This window comes from Mustela erminea, chromosome 9, assembly GCF_009829155.1.
Source record: "Mustela erminea isolate mMusErm1 chromosome 9, mMusErm1.Pri, whole genome shotgun sequence".
Taxonomy (NCBI): domain Eukaryota; kingdom Metazoa; phylum Chordata; class Mammalia; order Carnivora; family Mustelidae; genus Mustela; species Mustela erminea.
In genome coordinates this window covers 87,666,611-87,692,510 of record NC_045622.1, presented here as the reverse complement: position 1 = coordinate 87,692,510, position 25,900 = coordinate 87,666,611, and the positions used below count along the sequence as shown (strand labels likewise).

Genomic DNA, 25,900 nt, shown 5'->3' with positions numbered 1-25,900 from the left:
ATCTGAGGCAAGTACACTAAAAATATTCAGGTAATTGCAGGGGTTTCAGGTAATTGCTGAGGGGATGAAGTATGGCAGAGCTCCTGAAGGGTAACCCAGAGGGCTGGCAGGTGGCCCCCCACTGAGAGTAGCCTGAAGCATCCAGGGTCCCTCTCACAGCTGCCAGATGGGTACCACTCCCTTCTCTCCCCTCACAGCAGCCAAGGAAACCTTCTGTCCCCCCACCCCCACCCCCGCAATACTTACAAACTCCACAGTGCCTTTCTTCCACATACTGGCCAACTCCAAAAGGCAACCTGCACCGGTGTTCTCACCTAAGGCCATCGTCCCCTCCCCTCTTCCTTGTCTTTTCGCTGGAGCACAGCCCACTTGTCCAACGCCCCATCCCTTACTAGCCTCTGTCCCCCTGATCCCTTTTTTCCATTTGGGGAATCCCACTGGTTGGGGAAGACTTCCCAGGCTCCACAAAGAGGAGCCGAAACCTTTCTTCTCTATTCCAGTTGGGTTTGTGGGAAAGAAAAAAAAATCACACGCAAGTGATTTTCCCCACTCTTTTATCATCACTCCACCCAACTAGCTGTGGATTCCTACCGGCCCCATCTTTGTCCCCTACAAAATCTACTTATTCCAGGCCTCTCTGGAAGCCTTTACCATCCATGTGGGTTAAGTTAACGCTAGCGTTTCGGTTAACGTTACATGGTGTAGGACCCATGTGGCTTTACCTACATCCCTGTTGTGTCTGCATTTTCCAACTCCACAGAGGCCATGAAGCTTCCAGGGGTTTCCTCCCTCGGCTCTGCCAGGTGCCATAAGCCCTCAATGAACCTTCCGTGATAATGAGGCACCAAGGAGGAAACGGGCCTCCTGGGACTCTTACAGATATGGGTAACAGGTGGAGGTATTTATAGCAAATGCTACCAAGCCATCTATGTATGACCTTTTGGCATTAGGGTGACTAAATGTCCCCCTTTCCTAGGTACTAGCTCATTCAGAGCCACTGAGGATAGACAGTGTTTCTGTATCAAGTGAAACTCCAGTTTCACCGAAAGGAATTTCACTTTCTGGGCTTAGGGGGAAGCTTACAGCATGGCCAGCAGATACAGGAGCCCAGAAAATGCTCTCTGCTGCTCCTCCCATCCCCATGCCCCGCACCACCAAGGTGGTTAACCACTAATTAGGTGACAGAAAGACGCAGAGCATTTCCTATCATCAGTTCGCAAAGTTATAAGGAACCAATTATCCCACAGAGCTGTCTCCATGACACGGAGTTCCCCTGGGAAACCCCAAGTCTCCTTCCAGGAGCAATTCAAAACAGAGGGCAAAAGAAAAATTCAATACTGGAAATGTCCAATTTTGGGGGGCCCATGTCTTCTGGAAATCTACCTGTGCTTCTGTGGCTCAGACGGCCTGTCTTCTGCATGTGCGGACACATGATAAGCACCGTGTTTCCACCTGCTTCCCCTCTGCCTCCACCTCAGGTCATGGCCATCATTCTTCACTGAAGATACCCTTTCATGACTCTTTTTTTAAAGCTACAATATGAGAGGTGCCTGGGTGGCTCAGTGGGTTGAAGCCTCTGCCTTTGGCTCAGGTCATGATCCCAGGGTCCTGGGATCGAGCCCCGCGTCAGGCTCTCTGCTCAGCAGGGAGCCTGCTTCCTCCTCTCTCTCTCTGTCTGCCTCTCTGCCTACTTGTGATCTCTGCCTGTCAAATAAATAAATAAAATCTAAAAAAAAATAAAATAAATAAGGCTACAACATGAGAATGTTTACTTTCAGACACAGAGTCACAGAGAAGACTCTGCAAGTGGAGATGTCCAGGTTGGGGGTCTGGGTCCCAGGCGATGGGTGTCCATGGATAAACACAGATGGCCAGGAAGGGGTCATCTGTCCACAGAGAGGAACCCAATGCGCCAAGAACCCATTCATCATCTTCTCGGGCAGCCACATCCACAGCATTGGTGTCTTACCTGTCCACCCCTGGGTTCTGTTCCTCATGTGTCCCCAGACCTACCCCCCTCCTCCTTGCTGGAGAAATGTTCTTCCTGGAGCCCATTCAGACTTTCCTTCTTGAAACTGTATCTGCCTGTTGAATGCGAAGGCTGGCCTCTAAAACCCTCCCTCCTGGATGCCCCTCCCCCTCCAGCCTCCCTCCTGGAGAGTTCTACTTGGTACGGCTGGTTTTGGGACAAGCCCATTTTTGAGAGGTGCCTAGCAGGGGGCTATCCAAACCCCCGAATCTCTCTCCAACCACTTTCAGCCTTTGGCCATAGCCAGGGCCGCTTAAACGGTTAACTCTTTGCAGACTACTTTTCTTAAATCCATCCACTTTTTAAAACACACACATGTTTAAAAACGAAATTACAGCAACATCATTTGCCATAAATGGAAGGTAACTCAACCATCAACTCAACACACACACAAAAAAGTTGTGAAATCCTAATTAGTGTCCCTAGCTGAATGTTCTACGTTTGAGGCCTGCTCTGTCTTCCTGAAACACCATCGCCAAGTCCCACAGAAGTGTAAAAGACCCCGGCACAAACCAAGACCCTCTCTGGCGCAATCGGCAGCACTAAAGGAAAAGGAAGGGCAACACTTCCCAGCCACGAAGGCGAGTGTTCTTTAACGCCCCTGTCTCCACCATCTAAAATCATCTACCTGCAGCAGACAACCCCTTCTTCTCTCCTGAGAAATTTTACTGAGCATCTACTCTACGCCAGGTACTTTCCAGGGGCTGGGGAACAGACACCTCTTTTTATAAGGGGCTCTGCTCCTCCAGGAGACTTCAAACCTATACTTTATAGAGACAGCTAGACAGCGCCCAGGCTAGCTTTCCCTCCAGTCTAGCACCCTACACTAAGGAAAAACCTAGATTCAAAACTGTGAAAATCAGCTCCTACCCCACACCCCCAGAGACTCACTATTTGCCAAGCAGTTTGTCTGATTAAGCTCTCGAAAGAAAAAAAAAAAAATGACGTGTGGTTATTAGTTAAGTGTTTGGCATACTTTGTAAGCAGCATTAACCGCCCCCAAAAACCTCAAGGCTTCCCAGATAAACAAGTCCCCACCCAAATGCCCTTCCCCACCCATCCTAGGGTAAGCCCCCCATGCCAGAAGACAACTGACATTTAAAACCCGATTGAAACCACAGCAAATGCTGTCTATTTTAAATGTCAACAAGGAAGGCGGCCAGGCTGGCAGGTTCCTCCAGGACTGATTGAAAAACCACTTTTCTGGAGCTGGATTTAAAAATCAATCACCACAGACGGCAAGAGGAGAGGCTGAGGACAAGACTGACCTTTGAGCCAAGGGCAACCGAGATGATGCACATTTGTAACTCATTACCTCTTTCTTAATCTTTATGTTTGTCTCTCCCTGGACAGGGGCTTTCTTTCCAGCAGCTGAGACATCTGAGCCAAGTGAATTCCAGGCTTCCGCAACATCTCACTTTGTCCAGATTTACAGCGGCCATTTTCTGCTCTGCATGTGTACATGCGTGCTTGTGCATGTGTGTCTCAAGGGATTGACAGCTGTCATTCTTTAAAAGTGCACATAAAGGGCTCCTGGGTGGCTCAGTTGGTTAAGTATCTGCCTTTGGCTCAGGTCACGGTCCGGGGGTCCTGGGATCGTGTTCCATGTTGGGCTCCCTGCTCAGTGGGGAGTCTGCTTCTCCCTCTCCTACTCCCTCCCCCTGCTGCTTTCCCTGCTTGTGCTCTCTCTCTCTCTGTCAAATAAATTAAAAATCTTAAAAAAAAAAAAAAAAAAAAGTGGGGGCTCCTGGGTGGCTCAGTGGGTTAAGCCTCTGCCTTCGGCTCAGGAATTGAGCCCCGCATTGGGCTCTCTGCTTAGCGGGGAGCCTGCTGCCTCCCCCTCTCTGTCTGCCTCTCTGCCTACTTGTGATTTCTGTCTGTCAAATAAATAAATAAAATCTTTTTTTAAAAAGTGCACATAAAATTAGAAGCTTGTAAAAGTAGAATCTTGGTTAAAAAAATAAAAAAAGAGAATGCCTGTGTTTTTAAGACCTAAAACCTCTTTCAACTGTCTTAAAACTATTTTCTCCTAGGATATGGAATAACATCACCAACCTGAAACCAAAATGTTTTCTGTTTTTATGTTACTTTCCCTCTAAAAGGGATGGATGGCACCTTAGAATAACAAACATGCATACGTATAAATTTAACAACCACGTTACTCTGTCTTCCTCTGTGCTCGTCTCTGTCCTGAACACTTGACAAACAATAATCCAGTTAGTCCACAACAACCTCATAAGGTTTGGTCCTATTACCCCTGCTTTTATAGAACAGAAAACTAAAACACAGAGAGGTAAAGCAACTTGATCAAGGTCACACAGCTAGTACGTGGCTATGTCAGGCATAGTAATCTGGAGTCAGGTAATCTGGATTTAGGGGGCACGATATTGACCACTCCCTCCCCACTGTGTCCCCCCACTTCTCTCCCCACACACTCTGTGCTGAATGCTTTACAGGTGTTATTTCATGTAAACCATACAACGACCTCTAATGTTTTTATTCCCATTTTACAGATGGGGAAAACAAAGCATCTTGCCCGAGACCACTCAGCTAATAAGTGAAAAGCCAGAGCTCAGACTTCACCGAAGTGTCACCTAGTCAGTTACTCAGTCAAACAATGTGTCCGTCCCCATGGCCTCCCCTGCCCCCATGAGCCTGTGGTTAGAATCAGGAAAACAACTTGTATTCGTCCTCTAACTGAGCCTGGAACCTTGAATTCAACAGCCCCGTAACAACAGGGTTTGGGATGTCAGATCCCCTGATCCAATGAACAGAACAGACCAGGAGGCTTAGAAACCAGAAATAAGTTGGCTGAAGGGTACTTATAGTTATGGTGACTTAGATGCCATCCATGGGGGTGCGAGGGAAGGTCGCTAGAGCAGCAATTCTCAAAGGGTGGTCTGGGGTCCTACGGGACATCCTCAGACCTTTTCCACGTGGTCAAAATGATTTCCTCAGTTACCCTAAGCTACAGCTTACCCCTTTCCTTGTGCCCCCTCCATGAGTGCACCATGCAGTTTTCCAGAGACGACAAGACAGGCCGTATCGCAACAACTGAACGGGAGACAGATACCAGGACCCGCTCTCCCCTCTGAGACCAGAAGGAGCAGAGTCACAAGCCTAAAACAACGCTGCTCTTCGGTGAGTTTATTCTGGAAAAGCTGTCTTTCACAAAAATGCTGTTTAGGCTAATGGGTAATAGGTCTATTATTTAAATGAATTAAATATTAAATTAAATAATAAATAAATAAAATAAAAATAATAAAATAAAAACATATAGATGTATAAATATATATAATATATAATGTATAATACATAATATAAGTATATATAAATATATGTAAGTATATATTTATAAATATAGAAATAAAAAATAAAATAATAATATAAATAATAAATATTACATATTAAATGAATTAAATATTTTAAAGTTTTTCAGGTTTCATTTCCAATAGGGTGAAGACCTAGAGATAACCCAAGAAAGTGGTCATTTGTAAGAGCATAAAGGAGTCGTGAGACTAAAAAGCCTGAGGGCTGCTGCCCAAGACCATCATGTCCATTATAGGAGGGGAGGGGCCACACTGACCCTGCACCTTTCGGGGACTCGGTGACCGTAATTCTGGATGCTGAGGGAACGGTACATGCATCCACGTATACTAGAATGACGGATACTCAGACCCACGCAGCTTACCTGGAAATAGTCCGTAATGAATGATCCAAGTTCACTCTTCAGCAGCCTCCTGGGGAGAGAGAAACACTGTCAAGCAGTCCTGGATGGAGTTCCCCGGGGTCTTGTTCACAGATGCATGACGACAATGGAGTGCGCCCCAATGGCACAGGGACCAAGGCTAGGTCTAAGAAGGGAGTGTGTTAGGCTCTCATAACCCAAGAGTTCTTAGGGAATTCAGGCAATGGAAATCCTACAGGGGATCCAGGCAGCCACATCAGATTCTTTTTTTTTTTTTTCTAGAGAAAGAGAAAGAATGAGTAGAGGGAGGGATAGATACGGAGGGAGAGAGTGAATCATCAGCAGACTCCACACCCAGCGAAGAGCCCAACACGAGGCTCAATCTCACGACTCTGAGATCACGACCCAGCCACTGGACATTCTAATAGGGTTGGTAGAGGCAAGCCCAGGGCACCTGGCTTCACGTGGAAGCGGGGAAAAAAAAAAAAGCAAAGAGGAGAAAGACCATAATTTTAGAATCCTCCATATTTGTAGACTTTATGGTTTAAATCACATCTGTCATACATTCTTCAACCCATGATTGTAAAATATGTGCGAGAGGAAGGTAATTATTATCCCTCCTATGCAGATAGAGAAACGGAGGCTCAGAATAAGCCAGTGGCAGAGTTAAGACTCAAACCCAGGCCTCCTGCAAATTCAACATCTTTCCCCATAATCCCACCCGGCCTCTCCTCCAAATCCATCAGCTCATTCAGCTCCGTGCCGTGGCTGGGCTGTCATGGGCAGCAAGTCCTTCAAAGGCGACGACAACAGGGAAAAGGGATTCTACTGACCCAGCCACAAACATGTATTGAGCTGTCCTTCACGTGCCAGACACTGTGGTGGCACCTGCTACCCGGAAATGAGCACAGGAGGTCTCAAGGCTCACAAACACACTCGCAAGATGACTTCAGAATCTCAAGAGCTAAAATGACTTTTTATTTTTTTATTTCTTTAAAGATTTTATTTATTTATTTGACAGACAGAGATCACAATCAGGCAGAGAGGCAGGCAGAGAGAGAGAGGGAAGCAGGCTCCCTGCTGAGCAGAAAGCCCAATGTGGGGCTCGATCCCAGGACCCTGGGATCATGATCTGAGCTGAAGGCAGAGGCTTTAACCCACTGAGCCACCCAGGCGCTCCTAAAATGACTTTTTAAAATAGAGGTCTTGGCACCAGCCCCTCTTCGCCCCATGACAGTCATGGGACTGGCCCCACTGCTCTTTCTTTCATTGGATCCAAACAAGGTGAGAAAGCTAAAAACAAGAATAATTCATTCCCCAGACCTGGGGCGTTCCCTAGGGGGGTACGCTCTTCCCCGCTTCAAATGATGTCGCTGACCCATCCCACCAGTCATGGTCATGAAGGGGCAAATGCTCAGGCTTCTGACAACACCTGCTGGGTATCACCCCCCACCCCAACAATGTGTTCCCACATGTCGCTGGAGGAGAAACAGGAAGTCACAGCGAGGTATCATTAGGGGCAGACCACAGATGCAACAGGATTGCAAAAGAAACAGAGAGAGAGCTCCATGGTCCACATTCTCATACCAGAGAGTCCCCTGGAAAGCTGCAAACACGTGCTGAGCTAGGAAAATACCTTCCTTGGCCCACAGCTGAAAATGTGCATGTGATGGATACTGCATTCTGAGACCTAATATCACGGGGGGCTCCTGGAAGGCCACCCCACAAACACAGCCCAGCAGCTCGCCCCGTTGTGGGCCTCTCTGACAAGAGGCAGGGGAACCTGCATCAGTCAGCAGGCCAAGGGCTGGTCAGTCACCAAGGTTCCTGGAGGCTAGAGGCGTCTCTCAGGCAGAAAAGAAAAACCAGTGGGGAGCCCCAGGTGCAGGCTTTAGAACAGGAAGAGTCAGGGAAGCCGCTTCTGACTGCTGGAGGGAGAGGCACCTCCCAGAAAGGTCTTCATGGCCACCAGGAAGCCTTGAAACCCAGAGGAGGAAGGCAAGCTTCTTCAAGGAGGGGACAAAGAAGCCCTAATAATAACGGGTTACCCTGAACAGAACTTCCCAAGCGCTTCTTGGGTCCCCGTGACACTGAGGGACGGACACGGCTTTGAGATCAAGTAACGGGCTATGGAATTGGTGTCCGCGAGCAATCCGTGCTGGGACACTGCTGGTGAAGGTGTTCCGGGGGAAGCGTAGTCCTTTGAGGTCAGCTGCTATGGGAAACCCTCCCGGAGCACCGTGGAGGAGGGACCCATGTCAATCGTTCATTAGACCGGACACGGTCAGCAGGTGATTACTGCCCAGGGTCGCTGCCGTGCTCGGAGCATCCCCACACTACCCAACTGAGGAATCTGGGAAGCATGGTCCCGGACCGGTCAAGGGAGGCAGAAAGGCTGCACCCACAGCGAGGGGAAGGTACAGCATCTTCCGGTCCCGCCAGGGCTGCCACCAGCCATGGCCACGGGCAGATGCTGCAGAGCATTGCGGAGAGACAAAGCTTGCAGGGGGGTGGGGACCGGCTGATAAAGGAGCAGATGCTAAGGAGGGAACTCGACACAACCAAGACAAGGACAAACTTAGAAGCTTCAAAAAGACTGAAGCTTCTAAGACTGAAGCTAGAAGCAGCCACACCAGGAGCAGCGCGATGGCGATGGAGAAGATTGAGCGGTGGAGCTCGGAGATGCTTCCACCAAGCTGAGAACGCGGCCGGACCCTCAGCCCTTTACTGAGGAGGAACCAGACAGAGGAATCTGCACGACAATCCGCCTTCTACCCTTTCAAACTAATTAATAGATTACTTCTGCTCGGGTATGGTAAGAGAACCAGACGTGTGTTCTTTCCTCAGTCCCGAGTTCAAACTCCTGTCCACTAGGTCTTGTGATACAGATGAAGCCGAACAGAATAGACCCCATTGGATCACTTAAGTCAATGTTCTGTTGTCCTGGGGAGGAGAGGGGCCAATCACTAGGCAGTTCTGTCCCTTACAAAACCTGTCCTACTTCCGAGCATGTTATGTGTTAGACAAGGTCACTGTATCTCTGTCCAGAGTTTTTGCTGCAGCAAAATATAGGAATCATCATAAACGGGCACCAATAAAGTAAGCACAAAAAATTATGGTTCACTCGTACAATGGAATTTTATGCAATGGTTAAAAAAAAGAACTCTAATGATACATAAAGATCTAGGTTACATAAAGTCTTAAAAAATGGAAGATGCTGAAAGGTGTATATAAAATGCTTCCTTGTGGAAAGATAAGAGAAAAATAAGAATATGTATTTTTATTTACAGAATATGAATTAACTCAGGTGTCACATCTGTTCTTTGAACTTATTGCTCTGGAACAGTGATGTGATTTGGTTTCCAATAGGCCCTTTGAACTGAAATAGACAGCACCTTGATTTTGAAAACACACCAAGCATGTATGCATTTTAAAAATTACATATAAATGCACTGGGTTTTGTCCCCTCCTCTCCATCTCCCCAAGTAAGGAGCTGGAGAAAGTTGCAGCCATTACTGGAAATTAAGCAGAGCAACAAATCACGCCAGCAAACTTTATTCCCTGAAGTTAGGAGGAGATAGAGATCCCAGTATGTGGACCTCCTATAAACTGCTGAGTGCCCCCGGCTGCTTGTCCATATATATGTTCCTTACCTATGCATAAAGAAGTTCTGGAAGAATGTCCAATAAGCTGCTGTTCTAGTAATTATCTTTGGGAGGGGTACTGAATGAGAACTGGATTTCTGGGGTATGGGAGATTCTTTTTTTTTTTTTTTTTAAGATTTTATTTATTTATTTGACAGAGAGAGAGATCACAAACAGGCAGAGAGGCAGGCAGAGAGAGCGGGGGAAACAGGCTCCCTGCTGAGCAGAGAGCCCAACACAGGGCTTGATCCAAGGACCCTGAGATCACGACCCAAGCCGAAGGCAGTGGCCCAACCCACTGAGCCACCCATGCGCCCCAAGAGTCTTTATATTATAGCTTCTTATTTATTTAAAATTTCTCTACCCCATGAATCCTATGAAAAAAAAAAAAACATAAATTTAATTGACAAGAGCCACCACCAGAGTTACCACCAAATGGCCTGCAGCCGAGAAGGAATTCTGGGAAGGAGTTCCCATCAAGATTGCAATGTCAGGAAGCGGGTGGTCCCAGGGAGCCCACCTCAGCCTGGCAGCCTGAGAATTCAACTCAGAGAGAGAAGTGGGGAGGCAGGCAGAGCTAGCCCAGCCACGGGAGAGCAGACTGTCGCTGAGTCACCGCACAAGCTCCAACCTGTTTCTATTCTCGGTGTTTATTCTGCTAGCACTTGATTTACAAGGAAAGAGTACTTCTGAAAAACATGATCTTAGCTGAGCTGAGAGAAAAAGGGATTTTCCACCCCTCTGTCTTGATACACCATCTTCAGGGGAGCACTGGGCAGTAGCTCTCCTCCAGAGCCACCGAGAGAGACTAGAGATCCATGAATTCATTCACCGAATCACAGCCGTTGCCAGAACACCTGCTGTGTGTCAGACACGGTGCGAGCTGCTGGAAGGGATGAACAAGGTCCGGACAGAGATTTCTCCCCGCCGGGGCCGCAGTCTCATGAGGCACAGGAGCCCCATCTTCTCCAAAAACAGACACCACGAGCACCAAGGCGTTAGAGGTGCACAGACCTAAATTCACGGAGAGTCCACTCACCCTCTAACCTTCCTCGCTAACTTCGCCAGTAGAGCTTGGAAAGCACCAGAAAGGAGAGCATCGCAGGAGGAATGACAACAGAATCAACGAGCCTGTGGTTTGTGGTTCCCTAGATCCGAAAGAGGTGAGAACTCTCACTGACTCCAAGCTCCAGGCTGCGTGTTCTGGCTAAGGCACGGGGGGGGCTGAGACTCTGGCAGCCCCTCTCCCCCCGGGAATTTTCTCTGAAAAGAGGAATGTAATTCCTTATTGGAACAAATAGATAAGAATAAGGAATCAGCAGTAAACGCCCCCCAGGATGGAGCAGGATGATTTTCCCCCAAACTGAAGGTTTCTAAGCCCAGGCGCCAGGCGCTGTGGTCCACAACAAACACAGCAGGTGCTTCCTCCTGTAAGCCAAACAGAGCCACCGGTGGTGGGAGTGGCTCCACTTCTTATCCACAAGGAAACCGACCTCAGAGGTCAGTATGGACGGAGAGGAGAGGGGCCTCGTGGAGCGTGAGGACCGGGACTGAAGCCCGCTGTCAGCGGTCACCCCTGCAAGTCAGCATCACCGGTCAGTCCCTTGGGCCCGGTCCCCAGCCGGAGTTCAGAGGTAACGAGGATACCACTCCAGGGACTACCACAGGGGTTAAAGGAGTTCATCCTGAACCGGGCAGTTCCCAGAACAGGCCTGAGGCACCCGAAGCCGGGCAGGTGCGTGCTACCCAGGGCTGCGGACCTGGACACCCACACTCGCAAGAACCTGACCCAAAGGTTTCTCTGCATCTCCTTCGGAGCACGGCCGGACCAAGCCTGGCAGGAAGGGCCCCGGTGAAACTCATGGAGGAGGCCGGCCGCGGGGAGCCAGACCTTACTGAATGAACGAAGGGTAACAAAGGGGGGAAGGTGGGCGTGAACTTGGGGGAAAAGGTGGCTTGATGAAGATGGAGGGGACGTCCCGGCTCATGGGGCTCCAGCTGCGCCCGTGTCACATATGAGGCTTCCAGGCCAGGCCTTGTGTGCAAACAGCGTCCTGTCGCTAACCAGCAGCAGCAGCAGCAGCCTGAGCCGGAAGGAGGAAGTGGGGACCCGGGAGTAATGGCAAAGGACGCTCATGCGGACCCAACCCAAAAGGGAACGGGGCACGACGTTCAGTCAGAAGCCAGAAAGGCCACAATAGGGAAAAAAAATGGGGAACCACACACTGGCCTGTATTATCTCACCCTTTCTCCCCTCCCAGGCTGACTGGGCGAGACATCACCCCAGATGACAAGATTTCCTGTTATTACACAGACCCGCCATCTCGCCCCTCACTGTCTTGTCAACTCAACTTCCCACTTCTGTGGGCCTGAAGAGTAAACAAGACCGGGCCAGAGCCGGATCCGGGCTGGTGGCGGGGCATGGGGACCCCGAGGGGGCAGGTGGCACAGGAGCGGCCCAGAGGACAGAGAGAAACCACCGCGGGTAGGAGCCACCATCTCCCTGGCACATGGGGAAAGACCCAGAGCAGCCAAATCCCAGGGGAGGAGGCCGTGGTTCCGAGACAGGCGTCATGGGGCTCGTGGTTCCCAGCATCCATCAGGACGGCCGGAGGAGCCGTTCGATATTTCTGCAACTAACTAGGGGCTGCCCCAATACTCAGGCCCCCCAACCCAGCGCCTTGGCAGGATCCAACCCGACCTCCTCGTGATCCAGGCCTTGTTCCCAGTATGGTAGCTGGTCAGGACCCTCCAACCTGAACCCCAACCTGACTGCTGACTCCCCTGAAGATCACTTCCCTCGTTTCTGCAACAGAACACTCTTTTAAGGAGGCAGCATCTTTAAGCACTTACCTGCCGATGCCGCTTTCCTCCTTGGGTCCATTTTACTGGGGACCACTGGAGGCGATGTCCACGACTCATGGAAAATAAATGCAGGGACTCCCATACCTCTTGCTTTCCTACACCCTACGCGGGGAGTGGGGACAGTAAAAAAAGATGGAGACAACTAACAGAGAGCTTCCGCAGGCCTTCCTTTTTTTTTTTTTTTTAATGTAATCTCTACACCCATTGTGGGGCTTAACCTTACAACCCTGAGATCGAGAGTCACACGCTCTACCGACTAAGCCAGCCCGGTGCCCCTGACCTTCTAACCATGTCACAGGCACGATGCTAGGAAGCTGGCATGCAGCACTGCTAATTCTCCAATGTCCCTATGGTAGGAATTTATCCTCACCTCGAAGATGAGAGGAGGCTGATGCTCAGAGCCTTGCCCGGGGCCCTATACGTAGATCCTCACCCAAAATGAGGGCGACCTCAAAGTCAGCCCGTGGTACCCCACTTGCTCACAGGGGCAGGTGGGTAAGACGGGTGGAGGACACGGGTGGGCGTGAACGGGGGGCGCTGCAGTGCACCCCCTGAAAGCCAGCAGCCAGGCCTTGGCTCCCACTGACCAGTTGCAGGCCAGACTACACTTCCAGTGTTACCCGATGTGAACTTTCCAGAGAGGCTTGGATTTTCAGGGGAGACTCAAAACACCGTACGGGCCAACCGCCACCACAGGGGCCAGCCCCAGAGGTTTCCGATTTGTCACTTCCCTCTCACTACTCTTCCCGCCCCCAAAGTCAAGGGTGTGTATCATCCAGAACAGACACAGGGACAACACATATACTCAGGCAGAACCATCTGGGCTGAAAAGAGACTCCATCGTAAGCCCTCCCAAAGCAGGGTCCTCAGAAAACAATGCCTCGCCTACCTCAGGATCTGGTAGTGAATCTATGTCCTATACCCAGGGGCGTCAGGCCTAGATCTAGACGACGCAGGCTCTGCGTTTCTCTCGTCGCCTGCTTACTCGGTGTTTAAGAACACGGGAGACTCGGGTTCAAATCCCAGCGTGGCGGCTGACCAGCTCTGTGACTCCGGGCATGTTGTCCCAGTTTCCTGCGCCTCTGTGTCCTCATCCATAAGACGGGGATACAGGACCTGCCTCAGAGAGCTGTGGGGAGTTCTAGAAGAACGGCCATATTGAAAGCATTCAGAATCGAGTCTGGCACACACTAAACCCGACACAAACGTCTGCCATCGTCATCACCTCCGGGAGCCTCGCCTCAGACCCTGCCAGCCTCTGGGCCGCATCCAGACTCTGCTCCTCCCCAGCTCGTCCCAGCGCTTCCCCCCACGTGGCTGTGGGTCCCACGACCCAACCAACAGACTCCCTCACAGAGATGGGAAAACCTGATGGGTGCATTTCCCTTTGGGGCATGGAGGGGCTCAGGCAGCCAAATGACTCCGGAGAAGGGCGTTTCAACTCAGACCCGTCAAAAGACCAAGCGCAGTTCTTGGAACCTCTTTCCCTGAAAATCTCTGGGGTTTCCTCCACGCCGCCTCCCTCCCAGCAAGAACAGAAGCGGCGTGGTTGGAGAAGAGAAGGAAAATGTGAGTTTCCTGCCTCCGGCCAGCTGCAGATAACCCATCTCTGGCTTCCGGAAACCTGGCCTCTGAGCATTCATTAAGGCAGAGGGAAAAAAAGTGCTTCCAGGGGAGGAGGAGGGGGTGGGAAGGCCTGGAGACGGCCGTGGCAAGGAGGTTATATCCGGACTGACCCTCACCTACTCATCCTCTAGATTTCAACATCCTCCAACTATCACCTTCCCCCCAAAAATTCCGTGCCCCCCTTTTGTACTCCCCCGGCACCCTGCCTTGTGCTCGTCCCCCACTGCACACACGGTCTTTGGCGAGCTCACCAAACCCAAACCTCAGACCCAGGTGTGCCCCTACTGCCAAACGGCAGCCCCATCAGCACTGAGGCCGGGGACAGGATTAAAAACCACATCGATGCCTCCTAGAGAGTTTATACTAAGAGAACCTCCAAGTACTCACGATCACGTACTAACCCTACCGCTGCAAAGAAGGCCAGGGCTGGCCGCAGGGACGTGGGGACGCTGATTTCGGCTTTGATTCTGGACTTGGACGTCCATCAGAGTTTATTACCGTTTGGCTAGAGTAGAACAGAGAACGGAGACAGTCATTTCCTCTCGTTCTTTTCTCGGCGGAAAGGACAAACAGCTGGCTCCTTGTAAGCACCCAGCCTCACCCAGACTCCCGTCCTGGACCTCTCTTGTTCAAAGTGAGCTCACTGCATCCGAACTGCTGGAGGGGTCTTTAAACAACACCGGCCCTGTGGCAAGTCACCACACTGCCCTGTGCTCTCACACGTGGTACTCGTCCATCAGTTATCACTTTACTATCACCACCATTTCACTAGGATAGGCGCCGTAATGGTTAAAGTATTTACGCACTAGACCCTGCCCTCGTGACGCGTTTAGCACCATCTTGTTCCCCCAACCACCTTGAGGTTGATGCTATTACTATCCCCGTTTTATGGAAGGAAAAACAGAGACCGAGAAAAACAAAGGAACTTGCCCAAGGTCACACAGCTGGTCTCCTCTTGATGCCCAGTCTCTCTGAATCTGGGCATGACTCTCTTTTAAAATTTTGTTTATTTATTTGACAGACAGATCACCAGTAGGCAGAGAGGCAGCGAAAGGAAGGGAAGCAGGCTCCGTGCTAAGCAGAGAGCCCGACGAGGGGCTCGATCCCAGGACCCTGGGATCATGACCTGAGCGGAAGGCAGAAGGAACCCACTGAGCCACCCAGGCGCCCCTAGACACGACTCTTAACAAGTTAAAAAATTCTACCGGACCTGGCACAGATCTTCTGGCACAAAGACCCATCACAACGGACTGCGAAGTGGGCTGGAGAATCCCGGGTCTTCTCTCCCTCCACATTCTCTTCCCTATGTTCCTTCTGTCCTGTGCCCCCGCTCTCCCCCCCACACACCCTCCGCACTGGGCATCCCTCCACCCTGCTGGGTTTATGGACCTACTTCCAAAAGAGAAAAGAAAAGGAAAACCAAAACCCAAATGTCTCCACGAAGAGGAGCAGGGCTGTTCTGGCATCTTAATTGCTGAAATGAGGGGCAGCTGTGTTCATTCCCACGCAGGCACCTGCAGATGTGGGCACGCGTGCGGGCCGGCTCACCTGACTCCACTGCGCACCGGGTCACACCGACGCCTGGCACGCCTAGCACGTGCCCAGTCAGGCTCTGAGCGTCTGTGATGTGAAAACCCATCTCCACACTAAACACTCTCCTGGAGAAGGCCAAGAACGCTGACAGCTGAAAGTCTGGTTTTTGACAGCTTTGACGTCTTCCGGGCTCACGTTACATCTGGGCAATCAGTGTCAAACCCCAACCACGTGTATTTCTCACCGGCCGGAAAATTGCTCAAAACACAGGAAAGAACAGCCAGTCCTGCCCACCCCCGACCCATTCCCCAGGCCCAACAACTGGAAAGGAGTAGAGGCGGAGGCGGCGGGGGTGGTCATGCTTCTCAGAGCGGGTTAAGAATCATAGCACATGATGAAAGACGGGGTCTCAGGGGCCTCGTGAAGGGAAAGCAGAAGACCAAGACCGTCCGTTTAAACTTTCTTCCAGTCTGAAACCTCCGACTCTAGGAGGTGGTACTAAGAACATAGGTGTTGCTCCAGGCTGACCTGTGTCCCTGCCAAGCTCCTGTGTTGAAGTCCCCCCCACTCCCTGTGCTGGTACTTGGAGATGGGGCCTCTGAATGGTCATCTGGTTTCCCTGAGATCATGAGGGTGTGGCCCTCGAGATGGGATTAGTGACCTTAGAAGACGAAACGGGAGAGCTTGCTGAGCACAAAGGGGCGGAGCCCTGGGAGGACACAGTGAGCGAGCAGTGAGGACCTGGGCTCTCCGCTGGAACCGAATCTGAGGGCGCCTTGACCTCAGACTTCCCAGCTTCCAGACCGGTGAGAAGTAAATGCCTATGGTAGAAGCCACCCGGCCTGTGGCACTGATGACAGCAGCCTGAGCCGACTAACACAGGTGTCTGAGACAGGGGTTCAAGTCCCGACTCTGCCCTTTCCATAGCTGGGGGACCTTGGACGAGAGTTATTTTATTTTCCTTATCCACACGTTTATGGATAAACTACAAGAACAACAGTTACCTCACACGGCTGTGAGGAGGGTCGGCTGTGAGGAGGGTCGAGCGGGCCGATGGAGGTGAGAGGTGCTCCGTGCTTTTCCAGATGAGCTCCCTTCCCCCATCATGTGACCTCGGTGCTAGGCCAGCCCTCATCAGCATGGCCTTCACGCACGCTGGGGCTCCTCGGGTCAACACACAGCCTCTGTCCCATTCAGCCCACAGATATGTTTTGTTTGACCTGCACTAATGTTTGGGGGAAATTCGGATTGTTTATTAACATTTAAAAGCCAGGAAATTTCACATAAAAGTCTTAATTTCCGGTTGAGAAAGAGGCTGACATGGCTCCCGCCCCACGTCCTTCCAGGGCGATCCACAGTCCCCTCTCCACACAGGGGCAACGCTCACCTCTGTGCCTCCAGCCAGCCTCCCACATTCAGAAGACTTGCTGGGCACCTGCAGGCTTCTCAGTTAACAACAACCCCCCAGGGATAACAGGTCTGGTGGAATCTTCCGGGGCCAGTACTTTTCCTCGCTGCCCACAAACAAAGATTTTAAGTACAATTTCAGGATCGGTCTCCCAAAGTGAGGAACAATTAGCACGTTCCTGAGTCACTGTTTTATTTATTTATACTTCCACTGTGAGCTAAAGAACCCTCCCGGGGAGGCCAGGATCTTAGTTCTTGGAGTAAAATAGAGTTCCTACAACCCAGGGGTTGGCTGACCCTGCTTTGCCCCTGTCACTTGACTTCTTGGGGCCTCAGTTTCCTTCTCTGTAAAAGGAGGCCTTGGGCTAGACCAGCTCTATTGTCTCTTCCCTATTTGTGTAATTACTATGTGAAATTCAAGCTCCTGGGTAGAAATTCAACACACTTCAGTTTACTTCTGAGCCCCAAAGGTTTTAATGAAAGCAGAGCTCTTAAAACACCTCACTGACCCTCAAAACACACAACTTTACTAAATGTAAACAGGACCCAAATAATGGCCTTGTTGATCGTTCTGCCCACTCCAGGGCTGGGTCTTTCACCTTACTGTTCTGCACTTAACACACCAGATAAGCAAGAACACTAGGACGTTAAAGGGCCTAATGCGCAACCTCCTTCCCCAGCTCTGGGCTTGTCTGTCTCTCTCTGTCCTCATTTCCCAAAACACAAACCTGACCGTACCACCCCCAAACCTCGGGCAGTCTCTGCTCGTAGGCCTTTTCTTGGTTTCTTGCTCACTGTCACCACAGGACCTTTGTACCTGCAGTTTCACCTGGTGAACTCCCACCGGTCCTCCAGAAGATGGCACAAGCCGGACATCACTCCTGGCCTCGGCAAGACGGGAGTCATACAGATGTGCTTTCCTCACAGCAGCTGTCACAACAGCACTTCTACATTTTATAGGTATAATTAGTTGACCAGTGATGGTCCCCCCGACTGAATACTGAAATCACAGGACAGTAGGGTGCACCTCGGTCTTTGCTCAGTGCTGTCTCTCCAGTGCCTGGCCAATAAGCAGCACTCAAATATTTGTTGAAGGAGTGAATAAATTTATGAAAAGCTGACACTACTGAGATGATTCTGGAAGACAAGAAACCCCTCAAGGACCACATCTTACTGAGGGTTGTATTGCCAAAACTTTACCGTAATGACTGCCACAACGCACACAGTCATAAGAGCCCCCAGTACTTCGAGAGCCCCGACCCTGTCCTAACAGGTCATTTATACAATATCTCAATTTAAATCTCTACAAGAATCCTATGGAAGTAGGCACATTTCCCATCCATACTTCATGTAAGAGGAAACTGAGGAACAAAGAAGTTAGTAAGAAACTTAAGTTAGTAAAAGCCACAAGGGCAACAGAATCCCAAACAGTCTGGTTTTAGCCATGAGGCCATCTTGCCCAATATGGCACCTAATGATTAAGCAGGCCACAATCCATATGTACAGATGTGACATATGTGACATCTGCCGTATGTCAACCCTCCACCTCCTGGTTGCCCCCACCGTGCCCCACACAGGAATAAATAGATGAACCCGCCACGGATCATTATTATCTAGACAGATAAGGGTCTTGGAGCTTAGTAGCCCTATGAGCCAGTAAAAGTTGACAGAAGCTACAAGAACCAAGCAAAAACTTTAAGCTAAGGCTGCCAGTGGGACAGCCCCCACTGCCCCAGCTCAGGCCGACAGAGGGGAACCTCAGGTCCACAGGTGGAAAATGACCCCTGACCTAGCCATCCACGTACCTGATGTTTTCATTCAGTGCATACAGCTCATTGCTTTGCAAGCCACCTCCTTTGAAGACGTTGATCACGGCAGTCTGGACGCTATGGGGGAAACAGAAATGAGCCCTCGTTAAAGGATCTGCCTGCCTAGGGCAGCCTCAATCAACAGCTCAGGGCTAAAGGCAGGTGCAAGAGCCAGGGAACCCATGGCACAAACAGGGCCCCGTTTTCCATCCCTGGAAATCCATTATTTCTTTCCCCGGGTCATTGGAAAGACAGGAAGAGTGAGACCAAGAAGATCCAAAAGCAGACCCTGCCCCCCAAGTTTCTCAAAGACGAGCCGGTCTCACTAGCCCCATTGGCCGCCCTGCTAGCAAGCAGCCCTCACGAAGGACAGATGCTGGGATGTGCTCTCAGGACGCTGGGCCTGGAGGAATGCAAAATGGCGCAAGCGGATGCCTGGGGTTCCTTCACTTAGGAGGTCCCTGTCCCTGCAAGGCCCCTGTCCCTGCAAGGTCCCTGTCCTTGCCTGTGTGCCTGGGGCTGATATGAACTGCTTTTGCCTTGCCTTTTTGATAGGGTTACCTTGGAAGAGTCTCACTGAGGCTAGCCTCTCTTGCCCCTCCTGGGAGGTGCAGAGGCATTGGTGGGTTAGTCCCTGGCGGGGCCACAGCTAAGTCTTGACTCCACAGGCTCTGTGGCACCAGCCCAATATGTCAGCAAGCAGCAGACTGCAATCTCTTCTTTATCGAGGATCCCAGGGCTTTTTTTTTTTTTTAAGAACACAGATCCATTCACAGTGAAACATGTCAGAGCCCCATCTTCAGCCCCTTTGCGAGAGTTGTGCATTCATGAGAAAATCCAGAATGAGTCAAAGCACAAAGAATTCAGTAATGTTTTAAAATAATGATATGTTAGGTGTTTGGGAGGCTCAGTCAGTTAAAATCATGAGGCATTTAATTCATCCAAAGAGTAATGGCTAGATACGAAAGCAGCAGCCCAGAGGGATGCAAAACGTGGTGTTGATTCTGTCTCCACTCATTGCTTGGTGTATAAAACATCGGCCAGACACTGCATAAAAGCCAGTATCGCCTTCCCCATGCACCTGTGGCTCATTATACCACTCATGGGGCTTATGTCTTACCTTCCCAGAGAGGTAACAGGTGACTTGAGGTTCCTTACTCGGGCCCACCCCCGGGTACGCGAATAGGCTGGGGTTGACCAAGAACCAGGAACAGAAGCCGTCAATTCCAACCCAACTGTCCCGGGCCGGTTAACTGACTCCAGTTGCCAGAGGCCCCCAGGGGCTCAAGCAAGGGAAGGCAGCGGACATGTCGTCCACAGGAAAATGTGCTTTCTTCAACAGCTGCCTAGCTATACAATCACGACCTTCTGGAACAGAGCCCTCCAAAGGAGCAGAAGCTAAGCCAGTCCCCAGGCCCTGCTCTGGCCGTTGGCCACCGTCCACTTCATGACAATCGCCCCTTCCCCGTTACCTGTTCCAGGCCGAGTTGGAGCTGAGTTGCAGAGCCTGCCGGGCTGCTTGGAACCGGGGCAGATCGCTGAGCACTGGGGAGCTCATAAAACGCGGCCTGGGCCTGCGGAAGGAGCCCATCTTGTGGAACTCAGTGGGCAGACTGGGAGCGAAGCCGCGGGTCATAAGTCCAGGTGAGGGGAGCGCCTTCTCCTCTGGACCAGAAGGTTCCGAGTGCCCCCGGGAAGGGCTTCTCCCAGGGCTGCCCTCCGGTTCTCAGGATTTCTTAAAACCACAAATTTAGCCAACACCTGAAAAGAAAGGACGCTTTGTATTGAAAAGTCCCAGGTTGAGCAGATCATTTTAGAGGAGATTGGCGGGGATTTTCCAGCCACACCATTTTAAAAACGACTCCAGCACCCGGCAATAACATCCATCCCCTACCAGCTCCCATTCACAGGTTTTCACGGGTCTCCTTTTGACTCTAACACCGTGCTTACCCCAAGGTGGGAAACCAGTGACAATGGGCATAGGTTAAGGCAATCCTACAGAAAAGTGATTTCTACGCTGTGCTTGACGGTGGTTCCTATAAACACCAAGGTCTGGGCACTGGCTGGGTTTCTGTAGACCCCGCATCACTGTGCATTAAGAGATGGCTTTTTTAAAAAACTCCTTAACAAAAGAACACAGGAGCTCCTTCTCCTGGCACTAAAGACCTTCCATGATCTGCCCTGAGCATGCCAGCCCATGTGTACTGCTCAGTATTTCCCGAAGTATCAGTGCCTCCTCACTCGGGCCCATCTCACCATCCTTATGTGCCGTTCACTCATTCATTCCATCAGAACATATTTACTGAGTGTTCGTCATCGATTAACCACTGGGAGCTGTGGAGCATCCAGATTTCTAAGACATAGTCCCTGCCCTCAAGAGGCTCAGGGTCTACTGAGAACACAAATGTCTGTGTATCCATATACACAATAATTATTGTTTCCTGATTTAATTTATTTTTTTTATAAATTTTAATTCCAGCCGAGTTGACATCCAGTGTTGGTTTCAGGTGTACGACACAGGGATCCAACACCTCCACGCATCCCCGGGGCTCTTCGTGACAAGGGTCCTCCCTAACCCACAGCCTCTGCTCCCCCCACCCCACCCACCACCTCCCCTCCGGTCACCCTCAGTTTGTTCTCTATAGGTAAGAGTCCGTTTCTTATCTGCCTCCCTCTCTATTTTGCCTTTGCTCATTTGCTTTGTTTCTTAAATTCCACATGAGTGAAATCGTATGGTATTATTCTTCTGCTGACTTATTTCACTGAGTGTAACACAGTACACTCTAGCTCCATCCATGATGTTGCACACGGCAAGATTTCATTCTTTCTGAAGGCTGAGTAATATTGCCTTGTCTTTATACACCACGCCCTCTTCATCCACTCATCAGTCCGTGGACACTTGGGCTGCTTCCCTATTTTGGCTACTGCAGTTAATGCTGCTATAAATAGAGGAACGCACGAATCTCTCTGAATTAGTGTTTCTGGTTTTTTGGGGGGTTTTTTCTTTTGGTGTTTTTTTGTTTGTTTATTTTTGTTTTTTGGTAAATATCCAGTGGTGTAACTCCTGGATCATAAGGTGGCTCTATCTTCAGGCAATATATACTGACCATACATCATGCACCGGCCACTCTCCCAGGTACTGGGGATGCAGTGGTGGCTCTGGACAACACGGCCGCTGCCCGATAGAGCTCACCACCAGTGGGCAGGGTTCCACGCCATGCTTCTTCCCTCTCCCTAGCTTCTGATCATTTTTAGGCTTCCCTTGCCCAGAATCCCCTTCCTTTTCTTCTCTCCTTATCTAGATCTAACTTATCCTGCAGGGCTGGGCTCAAGGATACTGTCCCCTGAGCAGTTCCCAGGGCTTGATGGCTTTGTGGTTAATGGTCATGGCTTTGGAATGAACCCGGGTTTGAGTCTTAACCAGGCCCCACCCCAGCTGCATGACCTGGGGCACATGGGGTCCAAGAGTCCAAGACTATGAGCAGTGCCACCCACGCAGGCCTGACGAGAGGAGACATGAGATTGTGTGATGCACCCGGCAGAATGGCACGCCCAAAACTCATTTTCCTCAGCACCTCTGCTCCTGTCATTTTAGTCTCAGATTCTTTTTTTAATTTTAAGATTGTATTTATTTAAAGGAGAGAGAGCAAGAGCCCAGCAGGTGGAGTACCAGGCAGAGGGAGAAGCAGGCTCCCCGCAGAGCAAGGAGCCCGACGTGGGACTCGATCTGCCCCTCCACCTGCTTCTCAGGATGAACCCACGGTGACTAACATTTTTCAGTATGTACCGCAGAAATCAAAATAGGCCTGCTCCCTTTCCAAGTCTCAACGACTACTCAAGTGCCACTGGAATTTGGAAAGATCTTTGCAAATCATCAGACGAGGCCAAGAAGAAATAAAACCATGGAGCCCCTTCAGAAGCCTTCCATAGGTTGGCGTTGGGATTTCATTTGCCCAGTAAAGGTCCCACTGTTGAAAGAGGATCCATTTTGCTGCCCTTCTTTAAACGCGCCTGCTAAGTGCAATACATTGGTGTAATTACAGGATATTAACTCCTTTTATGAGGACCTGAGACTTGAGGTGACCGAGCGGCCTCCCACTCAGGGCACTGCTACAGGGAAGTAGAAAGGTGAGTTGAATGGCCTGTCCTCGTATTTACTTCCTGGCTTCCTGCTGCAACAGCCACAAACCCAGGAAGCTGTGGGACAGGGAGGACTGTGGGGCCGGCTCCTGTCCCCTCCCCTGCTCAGCTGGCAGCCCTCAGGCCTCGCGCTCCAGGATGTGTACACATCCACCAAGTCACACGGGCGGGCAGCCCCATTCACCTGAGGCCCCTTTTAAATAAGAATAATTTTCAGCCCTAAGAATGATGAGCACAGCCCCCACACCCTGTCACCAGCTGCAGAGTGACACACAACAGGCAGCTGCCGCCAACTCCGTTGTCACCTGTGGGATCTGCCCCCCGCAGACCCTGACTGGCTGAAGACTGTGGGAAGCTGCCTCTGTTTGCACCATTCCTGCTTCGGGAGAGAGTCAGGAGGCCTCCCCCAAGCATGGACAGGAGCAGCCTGAAGGGAAGAGCGGGTGCTGTGCCCCACCCACCGTATCCACCCGCTGCCACTGCGCTGGCCCCTCAGGCAGACTGGTTCTGACCTAACCATGACAAATCAGAAAATGACAAGACAGAGCCCTGTGTACAGATGGCCAAAGTGAAGCCCAGAGGACCAGAGCAACTTGTCCAGTGTCTCTCAAGTAGGAGCTGGCACTGGCTAGAACTCAGGTTCCCCAGCTACAGATCTAGAAAGTTCCCCAGGCCCCACCTAGGCTGTTCCATAACCTCCTTAAAGAGGCACCGGCCCTTCCTCCGTATCCTCAAGCCTAAGCTCGCTGCCTAAGACACAGATGAAGGAAGGATAGGAACACACAAGGCACTGACGGCCTGCCTGTCGCGGTGCCAAGCACTGTCACAGCAGGTGAAATTACCACCCTCACAGAACCCCACTTCAAGATCCGAGTAATCTGCCAGAAGTCACAAAGCCAGGTGACAGACTGCTGTCTGGTGTCCAGGCTGACCTAACTCCATAGCCTGTCCCAATTTTGTCATGCTACCCAACTCAACCAGGAACCAGAAGCTACGACATCAGTCAAGAACACCTACTCATGAGATTTCATTTCCGTTTAAATCTCATGTGCCCGAGACAGATAAATGGGCATAAGGAACTCTAGGACCACATCTGACAGGGGCAAGAGGAGCCGTGGGGAGAAGGGAAGAAAAGAGAAAGTGTTGACTGCCTTAGTTAGACACTCCATTCCTCCCCAGCTCTGTGACCTTTGTAAGTCACTTGACCTCTCTGAGCCTTGACATCCTTCTGCATGAAATGAGCACCCTAGGGGTGACTACCTCAGCATCGTAGGGGGATAAAATGAGCATGTATTTGTAAAACACTTAGAGAGGATGGGTAGTGGCAAACAGCTATGTAAGTGCTTGTTAAATAAGTAAGATAACTTGTTATTCTACATCTCCAAGCAATGACAGCAGTGGAAATACAGCAACATTGCCCTGTTTCTGGTAACCTTACTGACATCTGGAAAACACTCCGCTCAGGAGGATACAAGGCCTCCAAGCTGCCATCGTGGTCACAGAGCTGAGGCCGTGCCCCCTCATGCCTCCGGCAGCGTACTTCTTTACTGAACCTTCACCTCCGTGTGGCCATCCCTCAGTTTCAGAGCGTTTCCACACATCGCCACACTCGTAAATCTTACCCTAACCCTGCACGGCAGGTTGAGAAGGGATCCTGTCAGATCAGGAAACTGAGGCTACGTGATTTGACCACAGCTGGGAGGCAGTTAGGGTGGGGAACCAGATCTGACCCCAAGTCCTCTAACCTCAAGCCTGTCCTGCCAGAACATTCTTCTTTTTTCCCGTATGTATGTTAAAATATTTTCATTATGCAATATACGTAAAAAGGAATTTATACACACACGCAAATATATGCATAGTAAACAATGATAAACTTCCACCTGCTTAAGAAAGAGGATGCTACCTTGGAAACCCCCCACCGTGTTCTTATTTTTCTGATAACAGCACATCTACTTACTTATCATAAAAAAAGTAAACAGGCACATAAATCTATAACATACAAAGTGAAAAAGGCCTTACTCTGGACATGTAGTGTCGAGAAGCTCTCTGCCCAGAACTTGCCGAGAGGATAGACATGTTCTAGATCTGTGCGGTCCAAGGTGTAGCTACTAGCCACGTGGCCAATGAGCACTTCTGATGTGGCCAATGTGGCTGAGGAAGCGAATTTTATTTTAATGTAATTTTTAACTCCATACACACGTGTCTACACACTATCTGAATAAAAATGGGTAATCTGTTCTTTCCTCTTAAGACATCATGGCTATCTTCCTGTATCACCACATACTAACCTACTTCATTATTTTTAATGGTTCCTTTATTCCGTTTGGGGGGATACCACACTTGATGTAACCAATCCCCATTTTGGTGGTTTCCAGTTTTTCGTTCCTGCAAAGAATGAACATATCTACCAGTTTCGAGGACCCCATGCCTCTAACACCCACTGCTGCTCTAGCCAGAAATAGCGCGGCCGAAAGGGAGCTGGGAGGTCTCATGGCTGTAGCTCCCAAGGATGAGTGGCCACGAGTGGCTTTGGAATCAGGCAAGCCCTGGCATGGAGGAACATTCTTTTTTTTTTTTTTTTTTTTTTAAGATTTTATTTATTTATTTGACAGGCAGAGATGACAAGTAGGCAGAGAGGCAGGCAGAGAGAGAGGAGGAAGCAGGCTCCCTGCTGAGCAGAGAGCCCGATGTGGGGCTTGATCCCAGGACCCCCGGACCTGAACCGAAGGCAGAGGCTTTAACCCACTGAGCCACCCAGGTGCCCCAACGAAGAACATTCTGCTGCTCACTGATGGTGACAGGCAGGAAGCCTGGTGCCCCAGGGGGAGCTCTGAATATTACGTTCGATGACAAATGACGTGATTCCATTAAAGATCATGAGAGAATGAGCTCACCCTGGATTTGCCAGGTGGGCCACAAATGCCACCACTTGTATCCTTACAACACGCGGGCAAAAGACGCCAGCAGCCACAGGCAGCAGCTGGAAAGGGAACGACGCAGATTCTCCCACAGCGCCCCCCGGAGGAAGCACAGCCCCGGGACCCCTTACTTCTGGACTTCGGACCTCCGGAATTACAACAGAACGCCTTGAGGCTGTTTTAAACCACCAAGGTTGTGGTAATTTCTTATTGCAGCCCCGAGAAATGAATGTATTCACAGT

The 25,900-nt window shown here is 50.5% G+C and overlaps 1 protein-coding gene across 10 annotated transcripts in view; it reads right to left on the bottom strand.

The window, feature by feature from the left end:
- The window catches only part of PRR5L (proline rich 5 like), a 144,811-nt gene that overhangs the window by 30,295 nt on the left and 88,616 nt on the right, over positions 1-25,900 (bottom strand). For all 10 annotated transcript variants that reach the window (XM_032356596.1, XM_032356598.1, XM_032356599.1 and 7 more), the window contains 3 exons: positions 20,073-20,361; positions 18,598-18,678; positions 5,721-5,769 (listed from right to left, as the gene is read on the bottom strand). In XM_032356596.1, coding sequence (XP_032212487.1) covers positions 5,721-5,769; positions 18,598-18,678; positions 20,073-20,236 — 294 coding nt within the window. In that variant the 5' untranslated portion in view covers positions 20,237-20,361. The remainder of the gene's footprint in view (positions 1-5,720; positions 5,770-18,597; positions 18,679-20,072; positions 20,362-25,900) is intronic.